The following is a 26,536-nucleotide window of genomic DNA, read 5'->3' as shown; positions in this document are numbered from 1 at the left end:
CAAAACTGCAGGATATGTCGTCAATATGCACCAACATCTCTGAGGAATGTTTCCAACATATTGTTGAAACCGCTAACTACTATACGAAGAATTAAGGCAGTTCTAAAGGCCAAAGGCGGTCCAACCCGGTACTAGCAAGGTGTACTTAATTAAGTGGCCGGTGAGTGTATTCTGTCCCTCTTAAACTCCATTCAATTTATTATGTATTTATTTGAAACTCCACAAACAGAATTTTAATTCACCATTACGTATCATTTCAAATTGTGACAGAGCTGTGATTATTTTTTAAACCAATGCATGTATAATTACTGTATTATATTATTCATTGCTAAATGAGATTCATTTCACAAGGGGTTTGAAAGTGAGACTAAAATCTACAATGCCTGGGAATCTTGAAATAAGTTTTCTAGACCAAGACCGAAAGAAAAAAAGTTTATTCAAGTTATAAAATCTTTATGTTGGTGCCACATTCCAACCGTCGTTCCAGTTCTATTCTCCTATGCACACCCAAAAGCACCATGTCATCGGCCCTTTCACCGTTCCTCACTAAGATGTCTTGTTAACACACAATTGTTTTAGTTTCAGATTAGTTGTTGAACATGTTTGCTTAAAGACTTTACAACGAACATTTGAAATAGCTTATAGAAAATATGTACATGTGTGTAGACACATTAACACAACGTTTACTGCAGTAAAATAATTATTATACAGATGGGAAAGAATTTCTGAGAACAATAAATATGAGAAACATATTTGGCTTTGTGCAAATGGACAGATTTACTTTAATCGTGTGTGTCTAACCATCTAACGTTTCAGTTATGGGAATGATGTAACTACAAAACAAATTTCAATAGTTGCATTTTACATTGTTATTATTTAACAATAAAATGTACAGATATGTGCAAGTTGAGATTTAACAAGATTTTTTGAGGGGAGTAATGTAGATTCATTTTCACTTGCCAGCTGTGAATAACTTAAATGAATGTAACCGATGTTGTATTAAACAGCTTTAGGTAAAAGGGGAATATTTCCAACATTAAACTATATATAGCAGCAGCAAATAAACAAAAAATGGTCCACCTGACATCTAGAAATTATATACATAACAGAAAACACAATTTGACAGTGATGGTGTGTTCTCATAAGATTGAGGCGTGCGTTGACTCAGCAGACCGTATCTATGGGACATTTCAAACATATTTGTTAAGTCATTTGTTCAAAGTGCTTCTGTACAAATGCCTTCTGAAGCAAAAACACATGATCCAATCCCGTGCAAAGTAAGATAAGCAGAAGAACACGTGTCTCTTTAAAAAGTCTCATTACGGATCCCCTTTACGCACGAGACTAATGGGCTGCTGCGTTCCAGGCCGAACAGTAAAGGTCATCCCGTGCTGATGTATTGACTGGGTCCCGTTGCTGAAAAGAATAACATATTCATGATTATGAGTTGATTCTGTACACAGACACTGGGCTTTTTGTCTCCAAAAATGTCAAGTCGGCATATTTGAGCACTCTTACCTCTTGGGAACTTTCCCTGAAGAGGTTTCCTCATACTTTTTGGCCACTTTACGCTCCAGCTCCTGCATGTTCAACGTTGCTGCTTTGTTGACCACAGGGTAATTCTTGCTCTGTGGTGCGGCTGTCTGGACAACAGGGACTTTATTGTCCTCATCGTACATGGGGGCGCCCCAGTCATCAGAGGAGGACTCTGCCTCGTTCGCCGGGGCCATTTTCGGGTCCATTTCCATCATCTTCTTTTGGAGGATGCTCAGCAGCGTGGCCTGGTTGGGTGAAATAGTGGCTGGGAGCTGAGCGGGGGCTGTCTTGGGTTTCATCTGAGTTTGCTGCATTGGTTTGGCGATGATTTCAGGAGGGGGGAGTTTTGGAGCTTCTGGTATTTTGGGTCTCGGTGGGGGAGGAGGAACATGGGATGGAGGGCGAGGGACCTCAGTTACTGTTGGTGCCTTTTTCCTGGGAGGGTCAGGGGGACGCATGGAGGGAGGCGGCTCCACAATGTCATCCAAATCTCCAAACTCTGGCGGCGGAGGGAGTAATGGCATAATTATCTCCTCAGGCTGTGTGTGTTGTGAAATTGAGGGGCTTTGTGTTGCGCTTGGCTTCTGCTCAACCAAGTTGGTCGCACTTGGGGACGCTACCGTCCCTCTGAGAGCTGAACCCGCGGATGACATCGGATCCTTGGCCGGAGCGACACTGCTGGATTTGATTGGAGGCTGAACTGTTTGTGCCACTGGACAGACGGACTTTAGACCCTCCTGTACTCTGTCCAAAGACGTTAGAGAAGAGGACGAGCTGGACATCGGGGTGACACTAAATGAATTGGGACCGATGTCATTCGGTTGAATGCTGGCGCTTGGCTGCTCAATCGCCTTGCTCCTGTTTTCCTGTGATACAAAGGAAGCCGATTTTTGTTTGTCTCTTTCTTTAGCCGCCATTAAAAGAGCCAGAGGGGACGCGGCAGGTCCATCTCGAGCCCCGTGGGCTTCACCACTCTTCAGGTTGCGTAGTTTACGATCTAGTATCGGACTAAATTTGCGACTTGGAGATCCGACATATCTGTCCTTGATGATGGAGTCTGAATTTACCTGAGTACCGTTTAGCTTACGCAGCTGTGGGGACGTTTGATGTGGGGTCCGGAGGGGTTTGTCAAATTCGGGCTGTACTGAAACCGTCCCTTCTTTAGCCTCCTTGGTCGGCTCAGGGGGCGGTGATTCAGAGGGTTGGGTAACTGGTAAATTCTTCTTCAGCTCCTGTACATCTTTGGGAGCTGGTTTATGAGGCGTAGCCCCTTGAGGGGCTTTTCCATCAACATTTGCAAGAACTGGGGCAGAGTTACTGGACGCAGAATCTTCCAGGAGCAACATCTGCTTGCTTCTTGTATCTTGCTCTTCATACCCTCTGAGAAATGAGGTCTGAGGAACAGAGAAAACCTTCGCTGTGTTTTGGGGATTGAAGGTGGAGAGTGTGGTTTTCTTCTCAGGGGGGGGTGGAGCAGGTGTGGCTGGTGGCGAGTCTAAATTGGACATTGACGACAGTCTAATGGGTTTTGGAGGTGGTTTCTTTTGAGACTTGTGTTGACTTTCCGAAGGAGGCACCGGTGGGGAGAACGTTGGATGCTGTGTCGGTACGTTTGACGGTGGACGGGAAATGGGGCCGGATGACACAAAGCCATTGGAGCGAGTGGGTGGAGGCTCTGGGGGAGCCATTGGTGGGGGTTTCATGAAGGTTAAGTCCTCCGCCTCCATGAATGGTGGCAGTGAGGCTGGCTTCGGATCGGGCATGGAGAGAGAGGGAAGGGTTGCCGCATTTAGACTGTTCAGGTCCCCCATGAAGTCTAACGGAGGAGGGATAAAAGCTCCTGGAGGGGGTGGAGGAGCCATAGCAGGAGGAGGAGGAACAAACAACCCTCCCTCTTTGAGGACAGGCACGGACATAACAGATCCATTGGACAAGTTGTCTCCAACTAAGGGAAGAAAGAAAAGAAGAGGAAACTAAGTATGGTTCAGCGCGGTTGTACACCGTGAAGCAGCAGCGACTACAACATTCATTTTATCTCAAATGTGGAGAATGTGAAGCAGCGACTACTGACTACTAGAGATAAATCATTAAGAATCAACCATTTTTACTACTGAAATTGTGGCCAGTGGTTCTATTTCAATCAGGGTAACTTCATATCAGATAAACAAGCAAAAAATAAATAAACTATAATGGTTGATTCTCTGTTAATAACACTCCCATTGTGTAAATATGCTCTCCCTCTGGTATGGCGGTTTAGACACATTGAGGACGGTTATTGAGCAACAACCCTTTGAAGAGACGTTTTGATTGCTGCGATCCATGAGTCAGAGTGAAGGCACTACAAACGATCCCTTCAGAGTGTAAATAATGGAATTCTACTGTTTTCAACGTTAAAGTTAAAGCACATATTGTCTATACGTAGAAGCTCACCTGAACCGTTGATCTTTGGACCGTTGACAGAGGGGAGGAGGGGAATCTTGGGTGTTGCGACAGCAAACCCTTGAAAGCTGTCAAATGAGGACTGTGAACCGAAAATAGAAAGCATTTTAATAATATTGTGTATTTTTCAACATCTTACAAAAAAGGCATTGTTCAAGAGCAGCAGTAAACATGACGGGAAGCCAACATGCTGTTGTGAGGCGTGCCACCTATTCTCTCCTGGAGCGAACAAACCAGTTCTCCCCTTTTGCAGTTGACTGCAGGAAAACACTTGAGCATGTCCAATACTTACTACTTTAGTAGTAATAACAAAAGATCACAGCTCTTGGTATTAAGAAGAACCTAATGCATAACTATATTTGCATAAAATAAGTTATATATACAGTATTTAATGATTTAAATGTAATACAAATCTTCTGTTGTTTATAAACTATTTGTAATGCTCTGTTTTCAAATAAGTGAATTCTGAGACTCTTTTGTTGGCCATGATTCAGAGATGTTGCTCTCTAAAGGATTCTTTTTGTACACTGCATACTTCCCTCATGAGAAGTGCTCAGTGATTCATACTGTAGGATACACCTTTTATTTTTCACATTGTGTGCAGGCCTGTCTGAGAAAGTTGCGGGCTGTCACTTTGAAACCTGTATGCTTATGTGTATGTGTGTGTGTGTGTGTGTGTGTGTGTGTGTGTGTGTGGTAGAGATTTGATGTTCTCGTCATGGCCCAAAAGCCACCAAAAACAAACACAGACTGTGTTGACACGATACAAGTCCATGAGAGTTATCGGGCCATATGCCCTTCGTAAGGGCAAAAGAAAATCATAGTTCCAACAACACAAAGGTTGTTTTTACTGCTGTATATCTTGACACTAATGCGATGCTCACTGAGTAATCTGTAAATGCATTGAAACTACAGGCTTGCCCTACGGACTCTTGTCTTGTTATGTATTGTTAATAAGGTTGGTAATGACTTTGTGATTCTTCCGCCCCGAATTCCAGGCTGAATATCTGCCCAATGTCACGCCTCAAATTATGCTTATAACCACAGGACACTGGTTTTACTTTTTCACTTCTTGGAAAAGCATGAACACCATTCCACAGGTGGGGGGCGAGTCAGCAAAGACAACGTATGATACTGTTTGATTTCATCCGTTTGTTTCCTTGCACCGTGACTCACTTTCATCTGACGCAGTGTGTGTGTGTGCGCGCCGTCCTACCCTGCGAGGTGCGGCAGGTACAGCTCACGCCACAGACGCATTCACACAACACTCCCAGAGGCGTGTGAACCAGAGCAGCGAGGAGATCTGCACCATGATGCCACAATAGGAGGCAGCAAGTAAAAGTACCAAAACCAGAATTTCAAAATACTTCACATGTAGCAGTGTTACATTAATTAATTAATTTAAAAATGTAAATAAAAAATTTTGATTTTCAAAAGCTAATGTGCTTATTATGCTGTGGAATGCAGGAGCCATGCCAACTGCTTTTATGAGTAACCACAATCCAAACTGTTTGGGCACCACGGTTATTCAACAATGTATTTTCTAAGAATATCATTTTTCTTTATGCGGAATCTAGTATTTCTAGCTGTTAGATAAATGTAGTAGAGTAAAACGCAAAATGCTCTTAACACGAATGTTGTAGTAAAACAATTCAAGGGAAACTGGTACAAAAATAAGTAGCCAAAGTATTTAAATGTATTTAACATCTTTCCCAAACTAAATATGGCTGTTTCTAGGAAATGTATTCACTGTGCATTTTTTACAGTAATATCTTAATTTCAAGTTTTCAGTTTTAGTGTTGCTCTGTGCAGTAAATCCATTAATGTTTGTACTGTTTATGCCTTGCTCTTGATTTTTTTTAAAGGTGTCTGCAGATTTAGCTTTTGTTTTACATTACAAAAATGCTGTATTTGCTTCAGGTAGACTTCATCTGTTTGTTTGTTTTTCTCAACTGAACATTAGCAGTTTCAGGTCATTTTGAGGTACCAAAGCAGCCTCTTAGTTGTTGCCACTGAATTTAACAATCTACAGTGAGATTACAAACATGCAGTATTTGTAATGGGAATCACGAGGATTTTCAATGAACACGTCATGTCCATGTGCTTGTGTGCGCTTAACTCTTCAGTCATCAAGGAATTTATTTGAATTGAATTCAGTTAATTCCTTCCATTGTAAACGACAGGGTGGAGTCAGCGAAGAGTGACGCATATCTAATATCATTCCAATTTCTGAAGCTTTACTGAGGTACTCACAGCGTTATGCTTGACGGTGGGTCTGGCCCGCACACTGGCCGTTCCTGACTCGGGGACCGCTGGGGACTTCAGCACCAGCTCCACATTTTCTGGGTAAATAAAAATTTTTAAAAAAGATGTGTATCCACTTCATGTTTTGCCGTTCAATCTCTGCTCAAAGCTGCGAGAACACAGGCTTGTTTTTATTATTTAAAAGAACAATAAATTCACATCAATACTGACAGGATTGCGTATTCATGATCAATTAGAGAGCTTCAGATACATTTCGCCATCCGAAACTGCACCGTGTCCATCTGTTTGTTGTGCTAAGTGAAAATGAGTACATTCTGGTAATTCCACAGGTAATGACGTACCAAAGCGGCCTAGTAGTTATGGTCACTGAACAATCTACAGTGAAATCTCATGTGCCGTTAAAGGCAGTTGTGTTGTTGACAACTAAATAGTTTGCGGAAGCTGAAAAAATGAATTTTTTTATCTTTGTTTATACTGGTGTTGAAGTAAAATTTGAGTTTTAGTGCTAGTTGAATTAAATTACAAGACACAATAATGAATTTATGTTTTATATTCATGAGTTGTTCTTCATTATTTTACTCTCTCCACAAAATTGAAATGATGTTTTAGTGAATTTACGGTTTTTAATGATTTTTTTGTAATGAAGTATTTTGTTTTTTAGAAATTGGGAAAGAAGTATTTCTATAACATTAATCATGTTTGATTAAGTTGGTCAGAAAATCTTTAAAAAAGATATGTTTGTGTTCAGTTCAAAGCTCTGTCAGGTAAAAGGTAGTGATGAGTTTAATGAGCACTGAGAGAGACAATCAATCACTAAATCTATCCAACTTTACATGTCGAATAATAAGATTACTTTGGTTGGTTGGAGAAAAAATAATTTAGCACATTCCAGTGTCAGTCATCCTGTTTGTCCAAAAAGAGACCAATGAAAGAAGCTTGACAATGAGAGGCACTCAATTAACTCAGTATGAACAACTACTGAAAGAATTGGCGTTGGCCCAGTTTAATAATTAGTTTCCCCATTGTGCGCCTGCCTCATTTAAATAGACAAATGTTCTCCCTCGAGTATTGGTTTTGCATACGAGTGGCTTTTGTTTCCTGTGCTTGCCAATAAAATAAATGTGGACATTTGGTTAGTCTGTCGGTAACCTGATCTCAACACGTGAGAGGGGACATTGTCTGGTCTTACCCGATTATAAAGGTGCACCTTTGGGGATGTCTTTTCTTGGTCTTACATGTGGAGCAGTATCATTGCAGAGATACACATCATTTCACACCTCGATTTTGTAGTTTTGGTTTAAAAAAAAAAATGGAATCAATTGCTTTCTTTTACCACAGCTGTCAACAGCTCAATTGGAGGTGACTCGTCTGTAATTGGATGCGTATGTGTTGTTACAAGTTATTAAAGCACTAATAAATGTTCTGATTCCTCAATGTACTTAATTGAAAATCATGTGTTTTTTTTGTCACCCTTATTATCACCACCTTTTGGATCTTTCCCTCACAACAATGGTAGGACGTCATTGTGTTATGTTCCTGATATGGGGACATAAACTGCTCCTACAGTCCCTCGGTGTCCAAACAGTCCCTCGTTTCCTCAAAGCATTGTTCAGGTAACAATACACCGAGTGAACACAAGACAGGCCTCTGTGAAGCCAGGCATGCATGGCCTCACATATATCAAGAAGAAGAAGTCTTGTTAAGTCCACACACGGGAGCTGCGTGTCTTTAGGGCTCCTGGTCAACATCCAGTACAAAGGTCGTGTCATTCTGCCGTGAACGCGTTCTCTCTGTTACAACCGAGGGGGCCCTGCAAACTGTCCCGGCTACTCACCCATCTCCTTGATTGGAAAGTTGTTGTCGAAAAGAGACTGGTTCTTTCGACCCCGAAAATGCAACTTCCCCCTCTTCATGGTTATCGATAAGTTGTCGAGTAGATGCGACTGAGCGAAAGGATCACTGGCGCATTCTGAGGTTAAAAAAAAAGAAAAGAGAAGAGGTAAATCCCCGGCAGCGCGCAGGTGAGCTGGTTCGGCGACAGGTGCAGCGCCGCGCAACAACTAAAGCTGACTTCAGTGTTTTGGTGCAAACTATTCGGGCCACACGGGGGAAAAATGCAGTTAGCCCCGCCCACTTTGTTCCCACTGCGCCTCCCCGCCTTTGTGCGGCACACAGGTGAGGTCGTGGCTCTCCTTCTCTCATTCCAGCGCCCTGAATGGGCCCCTCCGGTATGTGCTGGCTGGTTGTGACAGTGTTCCGTTCGGTAGAGACATCGGGTGAATGGCATCAAAGTAAACATGGACACAGCTTAAAACTTAGAACTTAAAACATTCAGGAGAGCGAAATCAGGTTTTACTTCATTACCTAAAGGCAACCATCCGTCATCAGCCTACTTTTCTTCACCCCGGCACATTTAAAAATGTTGCTGTTTTTCTAGTGTAGTCTGGTGATCAAGATTTGAAATACAAAAACAATAACCAGCATACAACACATGGTGCATTATTGTTAATTATACGAATGTTATTTCTTAATTACTTTTGGAACATTACTTTTCTGTTATAAATCCCGATCTCTGTTCTAAATGTGTCATGGCTTAGGTATTAGCTGAACTCTTTAGAGTTATTTACCAAAGGATGAGGAAGCATGTGACCTATAACAGGATAACTGGGCAGATAATGTAAAAGAGGATCAAGATTCATCCAAAGAGTTGGCCGACGCATGACAGCAAACCTACAATAGACTATGATTTGTATGGATCAACGAATGAATGACTAACGTCATTGCAATCCGGTAAGAACAATTTATATATTTTCTGACACGATGAATATTAAATTCAGGGCGTCAAATAATTGAATTTAGAGGTCAGTGTTATTCATTTAATAATCCGTAATTAGTGAAGTGAGTTTAACTAGGAGCCAGTAGATCCTTTACTTCTCTCACTGCTTCTGTCACACCTTCAGTTGCCGTGGAGACAACCAGACCAGTCTATCCAGTTCTTCTGGCCTCAGTGGGAATTCATCACACCAACCAATGCTGAAATGTAAAGAATTTGCAAGCCATCATGGCCTCCTCGGGTCATTCATGTATTCAATAACTCAGGTATTTATTCAATCATGTCTAGATACGTTATGCTCATTGAATGACGGCCGTTTCATATGAACACAGTTGCTAAAAATGGTATGTGGTGTTTTATAGAAAACATGGCTGTGTACTAATGCCGGACAATACTATTACATTTTTTATTGATAAACTACTTGCCTTTGTTTTCTTCTTATACTATTTAAGAATCATACAGGCCCTGAGCTACATTAGAATCCCCAAAGAGTACAAAGTCAGCAGAGATTATACTTTTAAAGACATAAAAGGAAGTAAAGACCATTAACATTTTGCATTCCATTAGAACTATGAATCGGTTGGGAATGTAAATGAAACTGAAGATAATATCGGAACTGGATTCATTGTTTTGAAGAATGTTTGCAGTTAGTAAGATGACCGCGGTTTTCTTACAGCTACAGCTTTCCTAGCTCTGATTTTTGAGTACCAATAGAAACTGTTCTGTGAGCCTGCCTGCATACCAGATCCATGTTTGTTCATGTATGTGTTTGTTTTACTGTAGTTGCTGTAGGTAATTTGCACCTGATAATGATCTTGCATTGTGTTCAAAAAGATTAGTATACACATAGTATTTCAGTAGCTCTGCGTGTTTATTTGCTATGTAGCTGGTGCCTCAATATTGTAGGTCAAACCTTGCTTAGCACTCCATGTTTCTCCCCGCAAAAGGCCCAGTGGGATTTTTCCATTTGATTTTGGATAAATACATAAATACAATCAGCAGAAGTATAAAGCTAACGTTAGGCCACAAACAAACTAAACCACGGCTGCATCGGTGTGAGCAAACACAAGGAGGCTACGAACCCTCACAATTACTTGATAACGTTCCAATGACACATTTTGCCTCTTGTTAGTCAAAGCGTCCATATTCATAACTGGGTTTTTTACTTAAATATTTAACATCTAAGAAACAGTGAATAAAAAACAAGTGTGAACCAATGAGTGCAATAAACATTTAAGTATATTCACAGACAGAGAAAACATATACGTATAATGTACTTTGTACACTCAATACATGCTACTAAAAAAGGAAATAAGCTAAAAATACACGTGATGGATAATAATTCACAAGGAATGAAGAAGATGAAATGTTATTTTTCTCTACATAAATACAATTCACATGAAACCAGAGGCAAACCCATACTGTGGTTGCAGTAGTATGGTTTTTGATTCATAAAAGTCAGAAATTTGAAATGTGACGTTTTGGTCAGCAGGTGCATATCTGCTCACAGCTGGTTTTCAGTCTGCGTAGTGTCCATGTGCAGAGCAGTACATTCTGGTCATGGTTTTACAGAACTCTTATCTCCTCTCTGTTTTATTTATTTGGCTAAACAGACATGGGAAACGGCACTGCGTCAGCTATGATGGAACTACGAGCTTGTGAGCGTCAAACTGAAAATTCATGGCCGGGTGCCCATCCGGACTTCTCCACTTTTACAGGTTCAAGCAAATCTTTGGTCTGAGGAACCTGTCGGATGTCTCAACGCCTGTGTTGAGACCGTGTTTACAACGTTTGATATGAATTATGTAAGGTGATTTTGAATCTTCTGGAAGGGTGATTGAGTTCTCATTACCTTTATTTATTTATTAAAAAAATTCTGCATTTATTGGATACTATGGATACTACTCACGTATCTCTCAACTTGAATATCTGCTTGTTCTCCTACTTCAATAGAGCACCCACAACAATTGATATTTGATTGCATGTACTTTATTTCCATTTCCATTTTTTGTTCGCTATGGCAAACTGTGAGGGCAAAAAAATTGCTTATCTTCATCAGGATTTTTAAAAACAGAGATAATATATTTCCTTAGTGACTGCCAGTGTATTGAAATCAGACTGAGAGACACATGGCCTATCAGAGAGGAGGCTTATCCCACTGACTGCTTATCAAGCTATTCTCAAAACAAGACCTCTTTTTCAAAAAGGTTAAAAGAACAAATTGCATTACAATTAAATAAGTTGTCAAATCAGAGGGCAACAGTCTTTGACTCCACATGTTTACAGTGTTTTTGCACAGACTTCCATGTGTTCGGACTAGACACAGCTCTACTCACAGCAACACCCATAATGTCCTTTTCTCTTGCAGTGCGGCTTCATTGATTTTATGGAATAGGCAGCTGCTCTGGTGCTGATGGGGGGAGTGCAGCAGCCGCTCCGCTGGTACCTTAAACTGTTTGATGTCAATAGAAGTGGCTGCTTTGACCGATGCAGAGCTGCTTTGGTTAATAAAGGTGAGCATGAGCCCTCATGGTAAAGCTTTATGCATTTCTTAGTAATTAATTAAGTACCGCGTACCTCTCGGCTCTGACTGACATACGGCAGAGAAATCCCACCGCTGGCTTAGAGGAGTGCGGAACACACTGCACGGATGCGAGGTGCAGAAACCAATAGCTGATACTTAGCTGACATCTACTGGTTGAATATATTAACAAGTAGGCAACAATTTGATATCAATGGGATTCCTTGTGAAATGTTACCAGAGGACTTTGCCAACATGGATGAAGAAGGAACCATGGATCTTCAGTCATAAGTTGGGGAGCATTAACTGGGTTCGGGTAGTGGACGGAAAATAATGCAGAATATATTCAAGCTTGAGAGTGTTATTGTCTAAAAATCCTTCCTGCTATAATCAGCAGAGAGAGTTCAGAGTGTGTGTGTGTGTGTGTGTGTGTTTTTTAAGGGAAACTTTTATACGAAGAGTTCATGGAGGAGGTTCACAATGACAGCGTGCTGCTGATGAACAGAGAGTTTGGATCTCACACGTTGTTGTTATCAAAGTCTTGTGCGTTTCCTCTTTAATCGGCCTCTAGACTGAGCTAACAACTGTATAAAGCTTTTTCACAACCATAACAAGGTTTTATTATGCTGCATCAGGTTTAGGTTTTTATGGACCATCCACTCATCCATCTTCACACCGCTTATCCTGCGCACAGGGTCGCGGGGGGGGCTGGAGTCCATCCCAGCCAACTTTGGGTGAGAGACAGGGTTCACCCTGGATTGGTCGCCAGCCAATCGCAGGGCTACACAGAGACACACAACCATTCACACTCACACCTACGGGAAATTTAGAGTCCCCAATCAAACTGATCCTCAGAGCACGTCTTTGGACTGTGGGAGGAAGCCGGAGAACCCAGAGAGAACCCACGCAGACACGGGGAGAACATGCAGACTCCACACAGAAAGGCAGCTGGGCGGAATCGAACCCAGGACCTTCTTGCTGTGAGGCGACAGTGCTGACCACCACCACCGTTTTTATGGATTAGCTTTTGCTAAATTAAAGTTCCAAATTATATAAGATCATGATGGTATTAGGTTTGCTAACTGAAGAGTTTATGTTTAAGGATAGCAAAGGAAAGACAATTGCTTAAATCTGATATGCAAACAAATGGAACAAAAAGCGCCTTTGAGTGACCAAGTAAATGTATAAATCAATTTTCATTTATTACAGTTTTCATTAATTTTCTATTGGGTCTATTGTGACTTAATATTAACCCATAAACTAACTTACTATTTTGACTGACCAAATTAAAAGTTAAGGTTATAGTTAAAGGTTTTTATTGTCATTGTTGTTAAGCACAAAATTCTGTTTGGTAGCATGTCATCATGTCATGTTACGTCACGCCATGGCAGTAAACAACATAAACAATGTACAATGTACAAATAATAAAATAAGTGAAACATCACTCAAGATAAAAAATATTATAAAAGGAATTAAAATGTTGCTGAAGTATAAAAGTATAAATAAAAATATGATAAAATGTGCCTGTTTGTTAATGCCTGTAATGGCAATGACTGTAAAAGTCCCCTAAAAGTATTTTGTGACAACTTAAAATCAAGTAATATCCTCTTTCTACCTCTTCTAACACACGTGAAGACATATTGACAGACACATTGTCTGTGAGTTTTTCCTCTTTAATCTGACTCAGTTTTTTACGACAAGATGGCAGAGAGTAAACCAAAACCAAAGTTATTTTGATTGGTTTTTGTTTTTGCATCTAGTTGTTTGTGTCTAGTGACCCCTCTACGGTCCCCTCATGGTAAATTCATGTTGGAACGTGGGGTGCTGACCCTCCGGTTGGTAACACATTGTTGCCAGCAGTCTCTCATCGGAATGCTGCAGTTGTCACTTAGCAACCAAAACGACCCAACACACCAACCACCAATTGGCTTAGAAAGCCGGAATGCAAACAATAATAACATGATCATCACACACATGTAGACTGGCTCATTAGGTACATCAAACCAGAAAACCAGGAAACCCAAAGGCAAATCAGCTGAATGTCAGACACAGCAGATGGCCAGTAGTTTCTGGGAGTGGCTTGTTGCTGTCTGGATGTTTTGTCTAATATTAGTGACAGGATTAACCGTCCACTGTTTTGTACCACTTCGCAGTGAATGAACTTTTCTGTGGCAACTTACACTCTACCTGCCCGGATGAGTCATTAACACGGTCTGCCGGTGTGCAACGTTTTTCTCTATGGCAGTATGTAGGTTTTAATTGTAGTTCCTTAAGATAAAACAGTGTGTCCACTTCTCACCCTTAAACAGAAAGAAGGAAACAAATGTAAATATGTGCATTGAAAAAAATATCATAAATACACCAGTGGATGGGAAATAACACGACGTTCCTAAAGTCCCAGAATCATTTTTCTTTAAACCATTTGGCAACCATTTGGTGGACTGGATTGGTGAATTGAGAGAACTGCTGGACTGGAAATGAGTTTATCCAGTCTCGCGCTCGGATGGAAAAATGCGTCCAGTCCACGTGTTCCACGAAAAGCCATCCCCTCAGCTGCTCAGAAAAGGTGTGTCACCGGCGTGACGTCACGCACGTACCTGAGTTTCGGTGAGGAGAGGAGAGGGGAGGGGAAGGGCCGAGCCGGAGCGAACAACAACAGCTCTTCCCAATCCTCCAACAATCATTTGTTGTTATTCGCACCTGCCTCAGTCCCAGCTAACATCGGCGATATTTTTTTCTTTGATTGAATATTCGGTAGTTTGGAGCTGATTTCCAGCTGTGCTTCCAGCTGCGGGAGAGCAGGCCGACGAGGAGAGGATTCCGCTTCCTGGTTTGGCGACAGGTATGTCTCGTTCTGTTTGTCGCGGTATCGCGTTTGGTCGCTTTTATTGTTAGACTTTTTGGATCTATTCCGCCGTGTATCCACGTTTAAATAAATGCCGACCTGACGTGCACCGTGTATCCCGTAAGCATGTGTGGATATATGACGTAATATTTAATCAGTAATGGTTAAATAAGCCAAAGGTCATTCTGCCCCGGTCAAAAATGTGTCCGTTTTTAAAATGTTTCTTTTAGTTCTCGTGCGCTGAACTTCTCCAAAACTCCCGGGAGCCGCCGACCGCGTGACCCCCGCCGGTGTGTGTCGTCTTCTGCGCCGGGATGGCGGTGACCCCGCGGCGGGTCCGCCTGAAGCCCTGGCTGGTCGCTCAGGTGGACAGCGGGCGGTACCCGGGCCTGGTGTGGATCGACCGCGAGGGCATGCGCTTCAGGATCCCGTGGAAACACGCCACACGGCACACGCCCCAGCACGAGGACGAGGACACCATATTTAAGGTGAAGGAGAAGGTCTATTACAGGAATGTAATCAAGCGTTCGTCCACCACGAGGCACAGTGTCACAACGTGTACATTGTTCACTCACGTTTTCTGTACTCAATATTTTCAATTCCACGTTCAAGTGAGGTTTATGCTGGTTGATTTATTTTTTAAATAGGCTTTAAAAAAAGAAGGGAAAGTAAAAGCCTTCCATCTCTGGTTTGGACACTGACTTCCTCTCTAGCCGTAAATGTACAGATGCTTCATGAAGTGTTTTGGGGTGATGGGTTGATGCCACATGGCCTTGGATATTTCTACCTCGCATAGTACATCAGCTGCCCTTGCGAGAGTCTTAAATGTTACAATGTTAAATTTGATACTGATAGCTCTGTGAACGTTCCTCCAGGCGTGGGCCGTGGAGACTGGGAAGTTTCAAGAGGGAGTTGATGAACCTGATCCTGCAAAGTGGAAAGCTCAGCTTCGATGTGCCCTGAACAAAAGCAGAGAATTCAACCTGGTCTTCGATGGCACCAAAGAGATTCCCATGAATCCTTTGAAGATCTATGATGTCTGCGACATCCCAATGCCCTCCATTAACCAATGTAAAGAAGAGCTGGTTCAATATCGTCATACGTTACAAACTGTTCTTCCTTTCACATTATTCACATTTTTTGTAATACTTACCCAACAGCCTCCTCAGATGCCGGTTCTTGGACTCCACATGAGGACGATGGTGTTGAGGAGGAAATTCCAGATACCCCAGAATCTCTCCCTCCATATCCATCCAACGGTGAATGCTTTCCCCTCACGCATTCTGCATGTTTCCTGGCAGTAAATCAAAAAAGCAAATCGACAATCTTGGGTTTCTGTTTCATTGTTTTCTCTTTCCTCGTTCAGGCACCAGTCCCTCCCCTCTAATTATGTGGTCTCCAAGCTCCGAGTCGCAGCCTTCCAGTTGTCCCCCTTCAAATGAGGTCTGGCCCAAAGAGGAGTCGGTTGAAGTTTGGCCCAAAGAGGAGCCTGCAGATGTGGAGATGCACCCAACTCCCATGTTGCCTCCTGCACCGCTGCCCGACCACTCAATGCAACCGCATCCGCATATAACGGACACCTTTTTCGCCTCTCCAGAGATGTGGATCAGTTCCCTCCCGAGTAAGCACTTCTTCTAGTTGTATTGATATCCAGTGAACACCACACATGATTAAACGGGAAGATCACTGCAAAGGACAGACTTCTTTTTATATATCTTCCTGTTCCTGATTCAGTATATTCAGATAGTTTAGTGAGTGTGGGGATTGCCACTTTAGCTCAACCCAATCTCAATCTTAGGTGTGTGTGCGTGCTGCAGCCATAGTGGTATTAAAAAGCATTGCTTGATTTGTTCGTCAACCATGTTTTTAACCCGTGCCTCTGACCCAGTGACCGACCTGGAGGTGCAGTTCCATTACAGAGGGAAGGAGATGTGTCCCATGGCGACCGTCAGCAACCCGCAGGGCTGCAGGCTGTTCTACGGGGACCTCGGCCCCATGGTCAACCAGGAGGAGCTGTTCGGGCCGGTGAACCTGGAGCAGCTACGCTTTCCGACCACGGAGCACATCACCAACGACAAGCAGAAGGTTTTCACTAACCGCCTGCTGGACGTGATGGACAGAGGCCTCATCCTGGAGGTCAGCGGTCACGATATCTACGCAGTGCGTCTGTGCCAGTGCAAGGTGTACTGGTCCGGTCCCTGTGCTCCAAATCCAGCGGCTCCGAATCTTATAGAGCGCCAGAGGAAGATCAAACTCTTCTGCCTGGAGTCTTTTCTCAGTGGTAAGTGGAATCCTGACAATTAGTAAAGAGAAACCTGCGCGTGGATTCCAATATGATTATAGTCTTTGAATCACTTGGAGAAAAAAAAAATGTAATCTCTCGGAGGGAATTCTTATTGTATTAAGTAAAAAACGTTTTCATGGTTTACAGGAGTAATAGCCCACCAGCGTGGCCAGACGCCAAGCCCTCCTGGCTTTGAAATTAACCTGTGTTTCGGAGAGGAGTGGCCTGATGGGAGACCCATAGAGAGGAAACTTATCATGGTTCAGGTGAGAATCGTTGTTTGTGTCAAGAAGTAATAATAATAATACGTTTTGTGGTTGTTAACGGGACGACCGAGGCCAGTAACGCGCTTCACGTCATCCCTTTGATTGAGAAAGCTTGGAAGAAAAGTTAACACCGTAAGATTAGCAATCTGCACGGAGATATTTTAAATCCCCAAACAATATTTAGCCTGTTAGATGCAAGACAATTAGCCGCACTCTTTTCCCAGTTCCTGACGCGCTGTCCCTCTTCCGATCCCACAGATCATTCCTGTGGTCGCCCGCATGATAAGCGAGATGTTTTCCGGAGACAACACGCGGTCCTTCGACAGCGGCAGCGTTCGGCTGCAGATCTCCATTCCAGATATCAAAGACAACATAGTTACCCACCTGAAGCAGCTGTACTGCCTGCTGCAGACCCACCAGGGCCAGGACGGCTGGGCGCTGCCCCCTGGTGCCGGCTTGAACATCGTCCAGGCGCTGCACAATGGCACAGGCACAATAAACTAAACGTATTACGCAGCGAACCAACATGTGACACGCACGTCAACGTAGGACTCACACTGCTAGCGGGAGTTACCCACCGTTGGCCAAGAAGTACATGCGTGTAATGGTGTTTAGAAGTGTGCACTCTGCACTGTAGGAGTCTTGTGCTTTTCTCTAGTAATGTTCTCAAGGCGTTTCTGTATATAAAGCAGTGCCCTCAATCCTGCATCATTGTGTGTGTGTGTGTGTGTGTGTGTGTGCAGGTACAGATAGACCGATGTGGCGCCTCTATTGGCCAAAGTCCTGCTCGCCGACATGAAACACGTTGCATAGTTAATGAGTTACAGGAATTTGTCAAACTGGTCAGTGATTACCAAACTTTCCTGGAGTCAAGAAACGGCGCAGAATACCTTTTTTATCTTATGACCTAAAATATGGCTATATATATATATATATATATATATATATATAAATTGCCATATTTTGTAAAACATGTGATTGTTATGAATAGATGCTAAAATATTAATTAACGTATGACTGCCTTTTTCTTCTATTACTATTTAACAGCCCATCTGCACTCAGTTTTCTGGTCGACTGGCCTGCGGTTTTGTCTTCAGTTTTTTTTTTTTTTGTCATTAATATTTTAAGGTCATTTTTGTATTCACATCTTTTTTTTGTTTTTATTTCATTTATAATCAGGAAATCATTAGACTAAACAACATTCAGCTATTCTATTATGATCTGGTTTGATATTGATGTCACTGCATTGCTAAATCATGATTTACATTCAGTAGAATTTTTTGTCTATTATGATTTATATTGTCAATAAAAAAAAGCACAAATAACATGGGTGTTTAATGAATTACATTTTGAACACGGTGAATTAAAGGAGTGAAATATATCGTCTTTGTGCATCGCCTTGTACAAACTGTTCAAGTTGACTGGTGTGTTCAACGTCTCCACACAGCGACGCCTGGTGGTTTAGTTCATCAGCAGCTGGTTCTGGACGAGAACAACACTGAATAATTGGGGTCTGAGGCCTGACAAACAGTCATAGCGCCACATAGTAGTAACAGGAAGTCTCAACACTTTGGCTCGCTTGTCTCAGCGGGTGAATCACATCAACAGTATTTTAGTTCCACACAAATGTAAGTTTTCCTGGTACTGCGCTCCAACAAACTCCCTCTAGGGAATTAATCAGGTCAACGTCAAATGTGCGAAACACAATCTAGACACCGTAGCGATTAAAAGAATCAAACTCCACGTTTCACGGCGGACACTTTATGTCTCACCGTCATACTTCAAGGTTTTGTAACTCAACCGTACTTGATCCAAACTGTTCAAACTACCACATGCTTGAAGAGATTCATGGCCTCCAATCACAACTCTCAACAGTACCTACTTGCATCTGTCTAAACACTGAACGTCTTTAAATGTTTGATGGGCAAACCACCAAAAAAAAGACTACTGATCTAAATGTGAGCAAAGTAGGATGTTTGGAAAGCACAAAATGGATCATAACAGTTAACATTACACCACTAATGCTAAATAAGATTAATTGTACTGAAAGCTGCTCACAGCACGGCATGCCGGCACAACATCAAATTCAACCCTAGACAGAGTGTTGTCGTGATGACGAACCAAGAAAGATCAGAAGCTCAGTGTTCCTGCGAGCCAAGAGCTGAACGCGTTGCACAAAGTCACCTGATGGATCGATGTTGTTACCGTTGGTTCATTACAGACCTAAGGAATGTGTTCTGGTTAATGTTTTGCAGTGCGACATTGTCTTCATAAGTGATCATTTTGAAAGACACATTAAAGCATTTAAAACGGTATTTTGAATAAAATAAAGCCAACTCAAGTATATTGTGAATAAACATCTATATATATATATAACTCAAAAATTAGTACAATAAAATAGTAGAGTTACAAAGATATGACACGTTTGGAAACAAAGTCAGTTATGGTAGATATAAACACTGCAATGCACCTTTCTCTCGGTTCTTTGTAGACATTGTAATTTAATTTACCTGTTGAGTTAGAGGCAGTTATCTTTGATGGAAAGCACACATTGTGTGGTTTTCATGACATCCTGGGAAAAATGACAAAATGCAGACAGGACCCTCAAATGTATTTATAGATCTGAAGAGCTTTAAGCATATCCGGGGTAATTTCCTCCATATCTTTTAACCTTTGCTCAGATGGGACGGCACCCTAAAGCCCTCACACCCTTCAGTGAGTTGACTCAGAAGCCCCGGATCACTTTGCGAGGGACAGTGGACTTTGTCCTTCTCCTTTGTGAGGAAGTCCCGGTTGTTTGTCATCGACTGAGGTCCAAGAACGAGGTATGAGTTGTATTTTTACTAAATAACAAAACAGTATTCATCTACCAGATGTCAAAGGTAAGAACTTTTGAATCTGCACAATGAACCGGATCTGTCTTTATTATTATATACTTGATCTATACGTAATGTTGCTACGTGTTTGCATTTCAAGTAACACAATTCGAACAAACTACATCACCACAATCTTGCTTTTATTCCTTATAGTGAAGGCAGTAAACCACCATTTCACCTTACTTTATCTCCCACAGGCTGCTGGAAGTATAATAAAAGCAAACATTAGCAGGCTAAATATCAGTAGATTTAAATCTATTCAGAGAACATTTCATTTTTAGCTTTCGGTGTAAATATTCTTCATCAAGCAGTGAAAAGATCTTAAAAAAAAGGTTTAATTCCAACATTTTTATAACTCTTCTGTCTTTCTATTAAATAAGTTAACCTTTCAAACAGCTTTTTTGTGGGACGAATGTTGCATTTGTTATATTTTATTGAACGAGATAATAAAACCTTTTTATTTTAAAATACTGTATCTATATTTGTGCTACCTAGTACCATGAAGATATTGTTGTTTTAGGTTGACTAAGGTTCACTAAGCTGTGTTGCTAGGTGACTATAACAAGACCTGCTTTTTGATTTATGGCCAATAATCAAGGTGTTGTTTGAGCAAAGGCTAATTTTGCTCTTGACATTTATGGAACCTGTGTTTTCTCAGTTCAAACTTAACAAAACTCAAGATGTTTAAAGCTTTGAATAAACCCTGATGGCATGAAAACTTTAGCCAAATTAAATGATTTACTTCAGAGGTTGCTGACACAGCTCATAGTACTGACTTTAGAGATTTATTGTGTATATAACTTGTGTGGCAGGTTTGTCAGGGCGGTGCTGAACATGTTCAGGAGTAACAGCCCCTTTGGAAATGACACCAGCAGCTTCACGGGATCGATCCAGTCCAAGTACGGTTTTCACAGCCTCACGTCGATCGTTTTATCCACGACTTTATTCACCGGCAGATGATTTTGCATTTTGTTCTCACAGTGGTTTCTCTTTGGATGAGGTTTCCTCCCAGTTCTCAAGTGTGTCGAGGCCCAGTGCAAAGTCAATTTATTGTAAGTCAACAGCGATGTGCTCAACGCATGTGATGGTTACACTTGTTGCGTTCATCTTCGTGACTAACACAGAGCTCTGGTAATAATTAACAGTGCAGAGGATGGAGTATGCAGAGTCAGTCAACAAGATGATGAACAAATTTCAGTACAGAGTGGAGGTACAACATTACCCGTACAAATGGGACAGTTTCTGAATGATGCCATGTTAAAGGCTGTGTTTTAATACCTCCCTGCGGCCGCAGCACTTGTTCACTTGTGACCTGGATGGGAAGGGGTTGAGAAGCGTGGCGGACTGCGTGGAGAGGCTGAAGCTGCTGGACGGGATGGGCCGCGTGTGGGGTCAGAACATGCAGTTGGAGGTGCGAGCTGCCAACCTGCTGCTCACGGACATTGAAACCAAGGTGAGCAGCGCTTTAGGCGCACAGACAGGCAATGGGGATCGTCTCTTCCAGGATGACAATGACATAACATGTTGTACATGTTATGTCGTGTCACGTTCTGTAATGTCATGTTATGTCATTTCCATTTCTATCAACAGATACCAACTCAATTGTATACTGTAGTATTATGTTTGAAAGAGTCAAGCAGCGTCTTCTAGAGGAGGTTAGAGATTGTGATTGAGTTCTCTGACATAGTTTTATACATAACAAGTCAAGACTTTTTTAGTTCTCTCCTAATGGTGTACCCCAAGGTTCATTCCTGAGCCCCATTCTTCTCTGTCTGTACATGCTGTTGTATTATCTTTAAACTAAACATTGGTTTCCACACACAGACTAAGGCTGTTGCTTCATAAAGCAGATTATTTTAAACGGAGACTTGTATCAGCTTTGAAAGGCAACCCAATAAAGTCCTATTAAAACAAGGGAATAGATCAAAAAGCACAAAAATATCCTGATAAAACAGGACAAAACTGTAATTTCACCTGCAGCCTCCTGAACATTTGTGAACACATTAAGAAATGGGTTTTACCATTTTCGGGGAAAATTTCAAGCTGCACAGCTCCTTCTTTTCATTAGAAACTTTAGCCATACTCAACCAGAATGTATTCACTTTTACATTTTCTTCTTTGTGAAGAATGTCCAATAGCAGCTTTGGGTGTGAAAATAGGAAAATGAACAGTTTGATCCTTTCGATTATCAACATGTAGTATCTGAAGCTAAGGAGCATTGGAGCTTCATGGTGTTGGAACACTGGACAAATACAGACTTTTGTCTTTGTAATTCTATAGATAACAGTGGCTCCCACAGAGACGATCATGAGCCTCACCTTGAAGATTCTGTGCAGAGAAGTGCGCCCCGGGCTATGTGTGTAAAAGCCTGCTCTGTTTCCTCAGGAGGAGCTGGAGTCCATGGCTTTCAGCGACATCCTGGACCTTCAGGCTGTGCTCGACTCTGGAGTGTTTAAGTCCCTGCTCACAGTGTCGGTGCGGCCTAAGGGGAAACAGACCACCACCGTCTTCATGTTTCAGTGTGAAGAAGTCCGGGTGAGGACACACTCGTGGAAATGATTCTTACCGTGACTGTTAAATAAAATAAACGGGGCGATCACAGTCGTCTTGGTTGTTGTTCTTCACAGGCGGACTACGTCCAGAGGGATCTGCTGGGAGCGTTGTCTCGTATGAGGTAAGAACTTAAAGTGGGAAAGAAACTCCTGAAACCTGATTGATTCATTTTCATTCCCCCAAAATGCATTTCTACACCTTTTGAAGCAGCAATGCAGGACTAATAGCAGGACAGCAGGGAATGAAAAACCTTCATAACGCTGCAAAATCTAATGAACCTAAAGAGCGGAAGCTTGTTGTTGACTCAGAGCCCCAGTGGATGGCTCCCGACTATGGTGAGTGTAAATAACTGTAACTGATATCATAAATGATGTAGTCACAATCAACAGCTATCTCCCTTATACTTCTTCCATATAGAGGAGAATGACTTCCTGGAGCCTGAACTGGTTGTACCTCAGAGGGGGGAGGAGGAGGACGAGGTCCCATCGCCGCCTCAGTCAATCAACAAAGAAGAACCTCGTTCTACCTCGCGGCCGTACACCGACCTGGACAGGAACGTAGTGAGTGCCTGTGATACAGTTGGTTATGAGTATGTTTTCCACAATTTTGGTACAATTTACAGGAAGAGGATTGTCGTAAACGACTTCTTTCTTTCTTTGCAGGATATCTTGAATCATGTTTTAAGTGACATAGAAATCTTCATGGCCAAAGTAACTGCAATAGTAGCTAAAAACACAAAGAAAAAGAAGAAAAAGAAAAAAGGAAAAGGTAATTTGGTGCAGAAAATTAAGGAATATACACGCCTGTATCTGGACTATGTAAAGGGATATATGTCTATGAAAAGAAATCAATCAGCTGTGAGTCTTCATCAAATATTTATTTCTGTTTGTTAGCCATGGACGGGATGCCGCCTGCAGCAGAATTTAAAGTGTGTTTGCATAAAATCAAATATGGTTTCAACCTTGTGGTATGTGTCCTTAATCCCATTCATTTGCTATTCCTGTTCACTCTGTAGTGCCGACTTTGTGTAACGGTAAAATATTTGCCTTGACAGGGGGAGCTAAACGGAACGATTGATAATCCCAGTGCTCCTGACTTTGTTCACTCCTTATTCTCCACGTTATCATTCGTAAGTGACATCTCTGAAATTGCTCCTGAAAACCATAACGTATGATTTTTAGGATTTATAATCCCTGCTAAATAGACTTGAAAATACACCTAAAACCCTGTTCTCTTGCCTTCTCCTTCGAAATAATGCTTATGTACGTAGGCTTGAACATGTCTCATGGACATCCAGTTTATTTGTGTATTTGTCAGACAGCTGTGTCTGTTCATATGATTGTGCGTGCAGACCTGCAGTTCCAATTACACAACCACTGCACCTCACAGAGAGTTATGCTTTTCCTGCACAGCTGCTGTCTCACTGCGCAGACGATCTGCCTGAGACCATCGTGGCCCCTCTGCTGACGCCTCAGAGCATCCGGCTCCTGAGTGAAGAAGCCTCTGCAGAGGAGGACAAGCTGTGGCAGTCTCTAGGAGACGCCTGGAACATCCCCAGGTGAGACACCGGACGGCGTTGGACCAAGGTCTATGAAACCGTAAAAGTATTTTTACTTTACTCCAGTCTTTTCACTTCAGGAAAAGGAAAACATGCTTTTGCCTGCACTACATTCATGTGGCAATTAAGGAGATGAAGATTGTTCTAAAAAACATACGAGAAGAGTATTATTTACTACTTATTGTCAGATATTAAACATATTCCTGCTCTTTTGTGAAATAGGGGCCCCGTGTAAATAGTTCAGATGTCAATGTATTGTTGGCGTTTCCACTGAGTATTTCCCCATGAAACGTCTCATTTAAATCAACTGTTAAAGATTCCTTAAATGAAATATGCCGTACTTGTGACCGTTTTGAGGACAACCGCTGAACTAAACCACCTGAGTGGCCATGAAAGAAATGGGTTCTCTGGCTACTAAACTATTTCTGTGGAATGAGTACTTTTACTTTGTAAACTATTGGTTTACTCAACCAGGATTCTGAATGCCAGACTGGAACCTGTATTATTTTTCTGACAATATCACCAGCACCAAATGGCCAGAAGCCGACGAGGACATCCCGACGTACACTCTGGAGTTTTCTGACGGCTGGCAGCCTCCCGATGTGACTGCTGCGCCTGAATCTTATGAGCCAATCAGAAGGGAGGAGCATCAACGACCTGCACCCAGCCGGGTCGACCGTCACCCCGAGCATCCAGTACGACGCCGGAGCGCTGACAGACTGCTAGTTTGGGCAGAAGAAGGAGAAAGATGAAAAACATAACAAAACCATGTTCTTTTTTCTGTGTAGACTTCTACCAAGTGGACGCCACCGCGCCCCCCTCCACAAAAGTCACGGTACGCACGAGCACGTGAGGTTTAACCCAACGTCCAGCGAATGTTTGCCTGTTTTTTCTTTTACACCCTTTCTGTATTTCAGCTCAGATGAGTCGAAATTGCGTGGCATGCTCGTTACAAATGACTTCATCTCAAGAAACCAGAGAGAGCTCACCGTCAGAAAAGGGGAAACGGTGGAGGTGAGTTAGTGACATGAAGCAACTGCTCTTTCTGATCTATCTTGGTTGCAAAAAAAAAAGAAAACCAAACAACATGCCCCGTGTTTTGGGTCTTTTTTCTTTGCCCGTCCACAGCTGCTGGACAAGTCGAAGCTGTGGTGGAAGGTGAGGAACAGCAGAGGGGAGGAGGGGTTCGTACCCAACAACGTCCTGGGGGCTCCTGAGGAGATGGACACCGCTAACGCAACACAGGTAACTTTGAACGTGGTGTTGAGGGAAGTCAAGAAGGTCACTGCAGGATCCTGGGACTGACGGTGAAGGAAAGCTGCAGATACTCAGTGAATGAGTATTTTCTATTCCAGGCATAGGGACATGTGTCACTTGACTATGACTTTATCTAATTGAATGAATACTGTGTATAGATATAAACTGTGTGTATATATAGTATATTTATACATCTGTAATATGCCTTTGAGTTTCCATCCTTTTGTTTCAGTAAAATCCCATTTCATCCTCATTCCATTTTCTCAGCATACTGGAGGCGCTCCTGTCCTCACAAAGAAGTCCAGGCCGGCAGAAGTGAAAGCCTGGCTGGAAGACAAGGGCTTCAGTAAAATGTGAGTTAGTATTCATTCAACATTCAGAGTTGAGCAATAGATTACAATTAGTATATAGAATGTGGTGCAATATGAGGATAGATTGTTACCTAAACTGTACATAGTTGTATGTAAACTACATCACAGGTCGAGGCCATGACTGACTGTAAGATGATGATTTCAGCTGAATAATATGTTTTATGTTTCTAACTACTGTGTCTGTGTTTTTCAAATGAACTTCAGCAGCAACTTCAAGTCCCTGCACTCAACCTGCACACATTGCATTTTGGTCAAGTAAGCCAATCGGATAATGTATTAACAGCGGAGGAACGTGCCTCCTCTCTTGCAGCACGGTTCGCTGTCTGGGGGGGCTGAGCGGCTCCATGCTGCTGGGGATGACCAGAGAGGAACTGAAGACCGTGTGTCCAGAGGAAGGGGGGCGGGTCTTCTTCCAGTTACAGGCGGTCAAGTCCGCTGTAAGTGACTCACACGGCGCAGCTTCATGTGTCTCCGCTCCATAGTGGCGTAAACACAGAAAGCCCCTCTGACTGTTTTGTGTTTCAACATTGTAGATTTCCTTTTAAAAACAAAGAGAGAGACCAACGAGAGGACACCAGAGGAGGAAAAGAAATCACGTGGGCCGAAACAAGTCACCAATGTCACCAAATACTCTCAAATTCAGCAATAAAAAGCGAGGTAGTTTACAGCTGGTTTGCCATGATATGGAATCCTATGAAACTTTGTAGCAAATAATATAAATGTCCTTTAGAAGTGTATATTATTTTCCATCTGGCATAATTCAAAAATGTTAACAACTGATTAAGTTATAGCAATACTATATACTATACTACTATACATACTATGTAAGTATTTAGCAAAGTGAATAAGTTGTATAACACAAAATGGGGAAAAGCAAATATCCTGATGTATGTGGTCATAATTTAACTTGTAAATAAAAGTTATCGAACAAA

The 26,536-nt window shown here is 42.1% G+C and overlaps 3 protein-coding genes across 6 annotated transcripts; 2 read left to right on the top strand and 1 right to left on the bottom strand.

Annotated features, from left to right (window-relative positions):
- Nucleotides 1-419: 419 nt before the first annotated feature.
- On the bottom strand, nt 420-8,327 carry LOC120835406 (uncharacterized). The gene is made up of 5 exons (XM_040204312.2): nt 8,075-8,327; nt 6,229-6,317; nt 3,967-4,057; nt 1,519-3,481; nt 420-1,416 (listed from the first exon to the last, which is right to left on the bottom strand). The coding sequence occupies exons 1-5, from the start codon at nt 8,151-8,153 to the stop codon at nt 1,320-1,322; spliced, it is 2,319 nt and encodes a 772-aa protein (XP_040060246.1). The 5' UTR covers nt 8,154-8,327; the 3' UTR covers nt 420-1,319.
- Nucleotides 8,328-14,044: 5,717 nt separating this feature from the next.
- irf6 (interferon regulatory factor 6) lies at nt 14,045-18,311 on the top strand. The gene is made up of 8 exons (XM_040204903.2): nt 14,045-14,436; nt 14,670-14,927; nt 15,315-15,510; nt 15,600-15,698; nt 15,806-16,060; nt 16,328-16,720; nt 16,871-16,989; nt 17,248-18,311. Exons 2-8 carry the CDS (start codon nt 14,754-14,756, stop codon nt 17,491-17,493), a joined length of 1,482 nt encoding a protein of 493 aa, XP_040060837.1. The 5' UTR covers nt 14,045-14,436; nt 14,670-14,753; the 3' UTR covers nt 17,494-18,311.
- A 1,366-nt stretch (nt 18,312-19,677) lies between these two features.
- Nucleotides 19,678-26,536, top strand: eps8l3a (EPS8 signaling adaptor L3a). Of its 4 annotated transcripts, none has more exons than XR_013453188.1 (20): nt 19,678-19,814; nt 20,678-20,764; nt 20,847-20,917; nt 21,011-21,075; nt 21,160-21,318; nt 22,251-22,400; nt 22,493-22,539; nt 22,626-22,753; nt 22,836-22,978; nt 23,081-23,186; nt 23,312-23,385; nt 23,473-23,547; nt 23,831-23,976; nt 24,503-24,671; nt 24,765-24,811; nt 24,894-24,990; nt 25,105-25,221; nt 25,501-25,586; nt 25,809-26,041; nt 26,138-26,536. XR_013453188.1 is itself a non-coding variant. In XM_040203222.2 (20 exons), exons 2-20 carry the CDS (start codon nt 20,700-20,702, stop codon nt 26,147-26,149), a joined length of 1,881 nt encoding a protein of 626 aa, XP_040059156.2. In that variant the 5' UTR covers nt 19,678-19,814; nt 20,678-20,699; the 3' UTR covers nt 26,150-26,536. The 4 variants fall into 4 exon arrangements, 3 of the variants coding, with proteins under 3 accessions (XP_040059156.2, XP_040059162.2, XP_040059163.2); XM_040203222.2 differs by having other exon boundaries at nt 22,629-22,753; nt 25,915-26,041; XM_040203228.2 differs by having other exon boundaries at nt 25,915-26,041.

The sequence above is a fragment of the Gasterosteus aculeatus genome, chromosome 17 (assembly GCF_964276395.1).
Source record: "Gasterosteus aculeatus chromosome 17, fGasAcu3.hap1.1, whole genome shotgun sequence".
Lineage (NCBI taxonomy): Eukaryota > Metazoa > Chordata > Actinopteri > Perciformes > Gasterosteidae > Gasterosteus > Gasterosteus aculeatus.
The sequence above is the reverse complement of the archived record's forward strand: the minus strand, read 5'-3'. Positions and strand labels throughout refer to the sequence as shown.

Excerpts from the sequence above, each read along its gene's own strand:
- LOC120835406 (XM_040204312.2), bottom strand. The coding sequence starts at position 8,153 with ATGAAGAGGGGGAAGTTGCATTTTCGGGGTCGAAAGAACCAGTCTCTT. Across the intron at positions 6,318-8,074 it reads CTTTCCAATCAAGGAGATGG|AAAATGTGGAGCTGGTGCTG; the intron begins GTGAGTAGCCGG and ends TTATTTACCCAG. Across the intron at positions 4,058-6,228 it reads CCACCGTCAAGCATAACGCT|TCCTCATTTGACAGCTTTCA; the intron begins GTGAGTACCTCA and ends TTCGGTTCACAG.
- eps8l3a (XM_040203228.2), top strand. The coding sequence starts at position 20,700 with ATGTTCAGGAGTAACAGCCCCTTTGGAAATGACACCAGCAGCTTCACG. Across the intron at positions 22,401-22,492 it reads TTCAGTGTGAAGAAGTCCGG|GCGGACTACGTCCAGAGGGA; the intron begins GTGAGGACACAC and ends TGTTCTTCACAG. Across the intron at positions 24,991-25,104 it reads GAAAAGGGGAAACGGTGGAG|CTGCTGGACAAGTCGAAGCT; the intron begins GTGAGTTAGTGA and ends GCCCGTCCACAG.
- irf6 (XM_040204903.2), top strand. The coding sequence starts at position 14,754 with ATGGCGGTGACCCCGCGGCGGGTCCGCCTGAAGCCCTGGCTGGTCGCT. Across the intron at positions 15,699-15,805 it reads CCCTCCATATCCATCCAACG|GCACCAGTCCCTCCCCTCTA; the intron begins GTGAATGCTTTC and ends TTCCTCGTTCAG. Across the intron at positions 16,061-16,327 it reads GTGGATCAGTTCCCTCCCGA|TGACCGACCTGGAGGTGCAG; the intron begins GTAAGCACTTCT and ends CCTCTGACCCAG.